Source organism: Corvus brachyrhynchos, unplaced genomic scaffold (assembly GCF_000691975.1).
Source record: "Corvus brachyrhynchos isolate BGI_N302 unplaced genomic scaffold, ASM69197v1 scaffold544, whole genome shotgun sequence".
NCBI lineage: Eukaryota > Metazoa > Chordata > Aves > Passeriformes > Corvidae > Corvus > Corvus brachyrhynchos.
Window position 1 is genome coordinate 3,225,327 of NW_008238325.1, and position 9,356 is coordinate 3,234,682.

Genomic DNA, 9,356 nt, shown 5'->3' on the forward strand with positions numbered 1-9,356 from the left:
CGGTCCCGGCCCAAACCCCCGGCGGGCCCCGACACGCTGGCTGTGAAACTGCAGGTCGTTGCAGCCCCTCCCACCATCCTGGAGGAGAAGAGACAGAGCGTGGCAGGAATGATGGGGGAAAGCCTGAAACTCCCTTGCACAGTGCAAGGGAACCCTCAGCCCAGCGTGCACTGGGTCCTCCCTGACGGCACGGTGGTGAAACCTCTGCAGTTGGTACACACGAGGCTGTTCCTGTTCCCCAACGGCACCTTCCACCTGGGCAGCATCGCCCCTTCCGACAGCGGCAACTACGAGTGCATAGCCACGAGCTCCACGGGCTCGGACAGGAGGGTGGTCAGCCTCGTGGTGGAGCGCAGAGAAGTACTTCCAAAAATAGCCATCGCCTCTCAAGAACTGACTCGGCTGAACTTTGGGGAGAGGTTGCTTCTGAACTGTACAGCAACTGGGGAGCCCAAGCCCAGGATAATCTGGAGATTGCCCTCCAAGGCTGTTGTGGACCAGTGGCACAGGTATGCCCCTTTTTTTTCTCCATCTCTTTGGAACTTAAAACACTGCCTCCTCTGGTGCTCACATAAGAGCCTATTACAGCACTAAACCACTGTGAACTAAACCAATTTTTAAGCATTTAGCAGTGGTGAAACATCTGTTCTAATGGCATCTATATCTAATAACAGATCTAATAACAGATCACATCAATTGCCATTAAGTGGGTGAGGTCTCAAAACAGGTACAAGTCATATTTGAATTAAGGTAACTCCTGTCATCATGCACTGGCTGACTGCTGTCAGTTCAGAGAAGTTACTTGTAACAGATTTGTGAAGCAGGGCTCAGGAGGGAGAGGTTTCTTTCGTCTCTGCCAAGTCTACCTTTGGGGGTCTCCCCAGACCCCCTCCCACACTAACACTTCACCTTTACCTTGGGAGAGACAGACCCAACACAGGGCGTTCCCAGCAGAGTCAGCACTGCTCACATCCACATAACACCAAATGTTATTGATGGCAATGACATCAGCTGGCGTGGGCACAGTGCCTTTAGAAAGAGCTGCTGTGCTGTGCTGTGAACACGTTCAGTCCCTTCCAGTGCTCAGTATTCACCTCCAGCACTCGTTTTCATAATTCTTTTCCTCTCTCTCTCCCCACAACAGAATGGGAAGTCGGATCCATGTCTACCCCAATGGATCCCTGGCTATTGAGGCAGTTACAGAAAAAGATGCAGGTGACTATCTGTGTGTCGCAAGAAACAGAATTGGGGATGATCTGATACTGATGAAAGTCAGCATCACAATGAAACCAGCCAAGATTGACCACAAACAGCAGTTCAAGAAACTGGTGCCATATGGGAAGGGTTTCAGAGTGGACTGCAAGGCCTCCGGGTCGCCCACACCGGAAATATCCTGGGGTCTGCCAGACGGGACGGTGGTGAACAACGCGATGCTGGCGGATGACAGTGGGCACAGGTCTCGCAGGTACGTCCTCTTCAACAATGGGACTCTGTACCTCAACAAAGCTGGAGTGACAGAAGGAGGAGATTACACGTGCTATGCCCAGAACACTCTGGGGAGGGACGAGATGAAGATCCACGTCACGGTCATCGTGGCAGCCCCTCAAATAAAGCACAATTACAAGACATACATTACAGTGACAGCTGGAGACACAGCACTGCTGGACTGTGAAGCTGCTGGAGAACCCAGGGCACAGATATTCTGGTTGCTGCCTTCCAGTGAGATGATCTCCTCGTCCACAGACAGGCACTCCCTGCACGCCAACGGCTCTCTCTCCATCAGCCACGCCAGCCTGCTGGATGCTGGGGAGTACATGTGTGTGGCTCGGAATCCTGGCGGGGATGACACCAAACTGTACAAGCTGGACGTGGCTGCTAAACCCCCCATCATAAATGGTTTATACAGGAACAAAACGATCATGAAGGTGACGGCAGTGAGGCACTCAAAGAAACACATCGACTGCCGGGCAGAAGGGACACCTCCTCCTCAGATTATGTGGATCATGCCCGATAACATTTTCCTAACAGCCCCATATTATGGGAGCAGGATTGTGGTGCACAAAAACGGGACACTTGAGATTCGGAACATCAGGCCCTCAGACACAGCGGATTTTATCTGTGTGGCACGTAACGACGGGGGAGAAACTGTGCTGGTGGTGCAGCTGGAAGTCACAGAAATGCTGCGGCGACCAGTGTTCAAAAATCCTTTCAACGAAAAAATAATAGTAAAACCTGGGAAAACTATCACACTGAACTGTTCTGTGGATGGAAACCCTCCCCCAGATATAAGCTGGATGCTGCCCAACGGCACGTGGTTTTCCAGCAGCATCAGGACATCCCAGTTTTTCACAGGAAGCAATGGGACCCTGACCATCAACAATCCTGAGAGACACCAAGCCGGGCGCTACCGCTGTGCTGCCCGGAACAAGGTTGGCTATATTGAAAAGCTCATGGTCCTGGAGGTTGCCCAGAAGCCCAATATCCTCACCCGCCCTGCAGGGCTGGTGAAGGGTGTCAGTGGGGAGCCTTTGTCGCTTCACTGCCTGGCTGAGGGGAGCCCCAAGCCCAGGATGGCGTGGACGCTGCCAGGGGGACGTGTGCTGGACCGGCCGCAGGTCAGCGGGAGGTACCTGCTGCTGGAGAATGGCACCTTGGTCATTGGGGCAGCCTCGGCCCACGACGCCGGGAATTACGTGTGCAGGGCCCACAACGATGCCGGGGACTCCTCCCTCAGCATTCCTGTCACAGTCACAGCCTACGCCCCGCGGATCGTGGGCAGACCCCCCCCGGCCATCCACACCATGCCAGGGGCAGCAGTCCAGCTCCACTGTGTAGTGCTGGGGATACCAAAACCAGAAATTACCTGGGAATTACCTGACCGCTCCACACTCTCCACAGCTCGCCAGGGCTGGGGATCTGGGGGCAAGCTGCTTCACCCCACGGGCACTCTGCTCCTGCAGAATCCCCGACCCTCCAATTCCGGCACGTACAAGTGCACAGCGAGGAACGCCCTTGGCACTGACACTGCAGAAGGGCTGCAGCTGGACTGAGGTCATCCTTGCAATGACTTTAATCAAAGGCAGCCACAAGCATGTGCGTGCCTGAACACGTCCACAGCATTCAGGCTGCAGTGACTGGGCAAAAGGAGGGAGGAAGGGGAAAATTAGCTCTAGCATTATTTGCTAGCATTGGATCTCTCCATGTTCAGGGGATTTAAATGAAAGCAAAATTAAGGCACTTTTGCTCTGCAAAGTAATAGCAAATATTGACTGTCAAACATGGTAATTTTCTGGAAATGTGCCCAGAGAGCTCTTGTATGGACAGAGTTTTTCATCAGTTCCATACTGCCCACCTTGTATGACTGTCACAAGCATGGATCAGAGAGGGCAAGGACACCTGGGAGCTGACGAGCAGGTTTACTGGGATGCAGATTACCTTCTTACTGTGTTTTAATATTTAGTATGTTTTTAAAATAAATAATGATGTAACAAGTAGTGAAGTATTTTTAATAGCACAGCAGTGGTTGCCACAGTCTTTTCTGCAGAGCTGTGGGATGACACAGAACAGCTCAGTTTGGAACAAGACAGGAAGCTCTGCTCAGCACTGTTAAGCCAATGCATACAGACGGGGTGTAGAACCAGTCCAGCCTGGCATCGCTTTTTTATTGTCACAAAAGCATTTTTTAAAGATTTCTCAATAGAAAAAAATCACATCAATTTGAATCTCAATTTAGAATTGTGATTCCTCAGTTGAGCAGCCAGGTAGGTTCAAGAAGCAAATTGAGTTAGTACAAAGCAGGAAAAAAGTATTACCAGAGTATTTTAAATGCTCCAGCATTTAAAGTTCCTCTTGCAAAATGAGGGCATTGAAAAAGATTTGTATAGAGTAACTCCTAAATGACATAAAATAGTAATAAATTCATTCTGCTTTTTCAACTCTCAACACACGCAAAATGATACCTGTTTGCAGAGGTTTGAATAACCACGATTTGTTTGTGGTGATTTTGGTTGATAGCTCGCCTGTTTTGCACTCAGCTGATGATGCAGTGCCTCACCCAGCCAAGGCCTCCCCCCAGGATGGGGAATACCTGCCGTGCCTCACTGGCAGCTGGCACAGGAAACAGGAGGCGATGCCATCCAAAGGGCAGCTGGCTCCAGGACAGCTGAAACTGCGGGAAGGACGTGGGGGCTCTTCCATCCTCGTGCATGAAAGCTGGGATGAGATCTGGCACTGATGGCATCGGGTGGGACATGGGGTTCACCTGCTGTGAGGCTCTGCCAGCACTCAGAGGTTCCCTGGTGACCTGGAGGCTCAGCCCCTGTCACCACAGGCACCCTGGGGACCTTCACCTGAGAGCTTCAGAGGGAAGGCAACAGAGAGCAACCACTGCTACTTCCAGTAGGTTTATTAACATCACATTGTGGCTTTTCATGTAAACTTTAAGAAGTTCTAATACAAGCAATAAGCCCACTTCAGCACCTTCTTACCACAGTAAGAGCAAGAGAAATTGGTACTTTAAACAAAGAACTCTGTAAAGTGCATATGAAAATCACAGTCAAATAAACATGATTTAAAGCAATGCTTGTTCTGCCAACGAAGAAAGAGGTGAACATTTTAATGGACAAACTAACTTTTATGCTAGAATCAGAAGTGCCTTTTAGTTTAGTAGTTTGGTCCAGTGCAGTTCTTAAAAAAAAAAAAATTAAAATAAAAAAGTGTTTTCCACAAATAAATAAATCCTGCATTCTTTGTCCTCTTTGAAAGTAACAGGACCTAAAAAGAACCAAATTCATAAAATCTGCCATAACATTCTTCAAATAGGTCCACAAAAGTCCAGATACTGAAATCTAGTTAAACACAAAAATAACCCCAACCCAACCCCCAACCTTGTTACATATTCACATCAACTGCAGCACAAAAAATAATGATGGAAATAAGGAGAGAACTCATGTTCTGCTGTCCAGCAATGACTAGTGCATTGAATTTCCAGTGTCCTGTTCCTCAGTGCAAACATCCCCTGCATCCACTCCCACCGTGGTCAGAAGTGGGGGGGGTGCCCATACTGGCTCACCCCTTGCTGGTTACCTGGTGGAGGAAGAAAAAGAGGTGACTGTACCAAAATACAGAAGAATACCTGAATTTGGTGCAGCAGTGGCAAGCAGCAGTCAGCAAATCCCTCATCCACCCGAGGTCAGGGGCACTCACTTCCCTGGGGACTCTTCCTGTAGAGGACTGGGGAAGGCGGGTGGGTTCCAGCTGCAGCCCCAGGGCTGCCCTGGGGACCACACGGTGCCCCAGCACTGGGCTTTGGTGCCACACCAAAAGGACTGGGACATCCATCGAGCTGTCAGTAGGTGAATGACCTCCATGTACCTCTAGCAGCAGGCAAACAGGCAGAAAGTCTCCAGAAAGACAATTCCACGTTCAGACACATTTCCACGTGTCCGTGCACACACGCACTTACGGGAGAGCTGCTTCTGGAGCTGCCTGACCAGCGCCGCCGTCTGCTGCTGCTGCTGGGTCTGCTGCAAGCCTGGCCTTGGGAACTGCAGTGGGAGTGGGAAAGGTGAAAGAAATCCCTCAGTGCCTGAGCCACGGCAGGTAACAAATCCCTCCGTGCCCGAACACAGGTGCTCGGCTGTGCTGCCCCGGCGCAGTGGGCAGGAGCTGGGGAGGGCAGTGAGGGCAGGCAGGTGCCCTGGACAGCAAGGACACAGGGAACACCCTGAGAACTCTCAGAACATCTGCTCTCTTCCTTCCCTGCAATCTCCCACCAAGGGTGTTCAGCCTGCAGAAGAGAAGGCTTCAGGGAAGCCCCACTGTGGCTGTGGCATTGAGCACAATGGGAGCAGCACCCCAAACTCGGCGTCTACCATCCATCTCTGGTCTCTCAGCTTTACAGATCTGCCTCTTAAATCCCCAATTTTTTTTTTTCTCATTAGACCCAGTGAAAATGCACATGCTTCTAATGCTTTTAATTAAGTGATTCTTCTGCACAAAGATACAGGATGCAGTTTGGAAACCTGACATGCTGAATAAAACTGGAGTAATCCAGTACCCTAATAACTCCGTGGGCGCTACAGAAACCGCCCGAGCTTTGCTCAGCGAAACCTCGTGCTTACTGAAGGCAGTTTCAGTGTTTTACAAGACTTCAGCATCTTCTCCCTTTCTGAAACCAAATCCTTCACTTAAGATGTGTTGTGTAATCTCCTGGCTACCAGGCTATAGTAACTGCTGAGGTTAGTCAAAGGCACTACCCAGCACACCGGGGTTTTCTGGGGACATAAACCCAACCCACAGCACCTTCTGCTGTGCAGGTGCTGGCACAGGAATCATCACCAGGCAGGTGCCCATTGCAGGGACACTCTCCCATCAGTTTGTTCAGGAGATAAGAACTATTAAAAAAACCTCAAAAATGGATGAAAATTATCTAAGATTAATGCTTGTAAACTCAGAAGCTGCAGTTTCAGCATTACTGTATTTTCTCTACTTTTCTATAGCAAACTTTTCCTAGTTATCTCCACCTACCTTAAATATGTTTGGAAAAACTGTGGAAATAAAGGAAACAAGCATAATGAGATTGAAAAAGGATTTGGCAGTGACAATTACTGGGTAAAATCATTCCCTAACCTATCAAAGGCTCCAATCCAGCAGAAAGTCGTGTCTCAAAAGCAATTCAGTTTGTTCAGCTGTCTTCATGAAACTCTGGTTTATTACTAACAATTTAATTTAAAGGGATCTTAAAACAATAAACCCCATTCCCCCCCAGCCTGTTAGTAGTACAGCCTAAAAACCAAAGGCCTCAAGTCAGGAACAGTCCCCTGTGATGGGACATAGCAGGGGCCGGGGTTTGGCTGCGGCAGATCAGCCAGGCAGCAGGGGTGCTCCCAACAGCACGAGTACGGTGACGGGGAGCAGTGCCAGCCACCGGCACCTCACGTGGCCAAGGGTCACTTCTTCGTCCCCGGGGGACAGAGCACCCCCGTCCCTCCCCTCAGCGCTCCCCAGCACAGCCCGGTCGCCTTTGCTCACCTGCGGCCGCATGTTCCATAAACCCACTTATTCACCTGAGGATTTTGGGGAACACTTTTCCAACAACACTCAACATGGAGTCATGTGAAACACTTCAAGTCAATTACTTAAGTCTTGCAAAATTATAAGCATCTGAAAAACAGAGGCTTAAGATGTTAGTAATGTACTAATATAAGAAATTATATCGGTTATGATAGAACCAAATTTCAGTGAAGGGTGTTCTGTTTTACTACACTGTATTTTCTCTCAACAAACCACTCCAAGTCACAAAAATGCATAAAAGGAAACACTTCCAACACCTTCCAGAACCTTACCTCCAGGTAAAGGCCTCCTTATAAGTCCAACCCTACCAATAATGTGAAGGATGAGGTTCTGACAGAGTTAATAATAAGGAAACTGTAAAATTTATACTGAGCTGACTGATTTGAGAAACACTGTAGCCCCTTCCTTCTCCTTTAGAGAATTTCATTTATATCTCTGTTATTGTTAACCGTTCTCTGTTAGTTACAAGCCAAAAGCAGAGATTATTTTACATCACCTTTATTCCTTCTTCCTTAGTGCTACTTAGTGAGTTGAAGGGGCTGAAAAGTTGTTCTCAGCGAAGCAAATATCCTATGAGTTATAAACGACATTTCATCCTCATATGCAGATTTTTCTGTGCCTAAGTGAATTATTTACAAGGTACAGCTTGTGGGCTCCAACAATCAGCTGCCAGAGATTTACACCTACACTGAGTCCCTGCTCTCCTGCTGGGAAAATGTGAAGTTTTCCACCGCCCTTTAAGATCTGAAGACTTAACAGAGAATAGCTCTCCCCCCCTGCCTGCCCGGCTCCGGCGGCACCTGCCCCGAGCCCGGACCCGCGGCCCAGGCAGCGTCCAGGCCCCCTCCAGCCAGGGAAGTGGGCTGCAGAGGCTGATGGCTCAGTCTGATGGGGGAAAAATAATGGATTAAACTTCATTTACAGGCAGAGCACCACAGTCTGTGAGAACTCAACTATAGTTGTGACATCTGACTGCCACAGACTTAAAAGATGCTACATTTCACAGGAAGAATGTCTCTCCAAGTATGAATGCTTAAAAAAACATTGCATAATAGAGCTGTGCCATACTATTGCCCAGTGACTGATGTAGGCAATAACATGTTCCTCTGAACAGGAACAGATCCAAGCATTCAGCTCTTGCTTTGCTAGGAAAAGAGGTGGGTTTCTAGAGCTTAAGCAATTCCACTAAAATGTTCTCCAGCTCAAAACATCTCAGCATTTCAATACCATAACTGAAAATCAGCCATCACAAGTAGATGTTTCACTTTCTAAAACACTGAAAAACTCTGAAATAAAGAATCCTGTTCTAAAATACTGAAAAATGTTAGCTACATCATCAATTTAGCTTAGCTGGTTAGCTCAGCACAAACAAGGCAATCCAGGTTGGCCACTTCATTCCTGATGCGAGGCGCCCTGAAGGTTTGCACACCAGGCTGTCAATCAAGTAAAGGCCAAACTTTTCGAAGAGGTGCAAGCAAACCCAAAATTTGGAATACTACTAAGATATCTGGGCTTGCAAGAATTTAGACGTTAAGGAATCAATAACTACTGCAGCACATACATAATGTTCACAACTCCAGAAATGCTGATTTCATTAAAAAAACACAGAGATTGAGGGAGAATTGCACAGCTTCATACATGACACACCATATTCTGTTTATGACAAAAGAGCTGGACCATTAGTTGGGCTGTTTCAGGCTCTTAAAAAAGAAATCTGATTCCAGGCTGTCATTGGAAACTCCTCCACTCTGCCAGCTCTGTAACACTACCTTTGACAGATTTCTACCAAGTTGGGCTTATGCTTTCTTGACTACAGACTCTGGCAAACCTGGAGTATTGACTGTTTAGTACCACACACATGCTTTTAAAATATGGATCCCACATCTGTGAGTATGGAAATAGGATCCAACAGCCATCTTTAAATGGATTTTTATGTTCTGCAAACACACAGGACAACTGGATGACAAGGTGTGCCAAGATCAACTCAAAATAAAAATTAAATGAGGGGAAAACAGTGGGATATTGTAGAGAAAGGAATATTAATTGCTAATTAGACCCATTAACCTCATTTTGATTAATGAGCAACCTTGTCTAGTGGAAGGTGTTCCTGGTCACGACAGGGGTTGGACCTGGATGGTCTTTAGGGTCCTTTCCAACCCAAACCATTCTGGTCCTCTGATTCTATTATTAATACACTTTATTTTAAACCAAGCTTCCCCTCGCTGTCCCCATGCTCACCGCGGGGCCGGCGCGGGGCCGTAGGACGGCGGGGGCTGCTGGAG

General features: G+C 48.2%; 1 protein-coding gene and 1 long non-coding RNA gene across 3 annotated transcripts in view; one reads left to right on the forward strand and one right to left on the reverse strand.

Annotated features, from left to right (window-relative positions):
* The window catches only part of IGSF10 (immunoglobulin superfamily member 10), an 11,013-nt gene extending 7,963 nt beyond the window's left edge, over positions 1–3,050 (forward strand). The window contains exons 7-8 of the mRNA XM_017734414.1: positions 4–509; positions 1,145–3,050. Coding sequence (XP_017589903.1) covers positions 4–509; positions 1,145–3,050 — 2,412 coding nt within the window. The remainder of the gene's footprint in view (positions 1–3; positions 510–1,144) is intronic.
* A 1,337-nt stretch (positions 3,051–4,387) lies between these two features.
* LOC108446781 lies at positions 4,388–7,045 on the reverse strand. 2 transcript variants are annotated; one of them, XR_001862080.1, is made up of 3 exons: positions 7,033–7,045; positions 5,465–5,546; positions 4,388–5,085 (listed from the first exon to the last, which is right to left on the reverse strand). It is a non-coding gene; the product is annotated as an uncharacterized LOC108446781 (long non-coding RNA). The 2 variants fall into 2 exon arrangements; XR_001862079.1 differs by lacking the exon at positions 7,033–7,045 and having other exon boundaries at positions 5,465–7,022.
* Between the last annotated feature and the right edge of the window lie 2,311 nt (positions 7,046–9,356).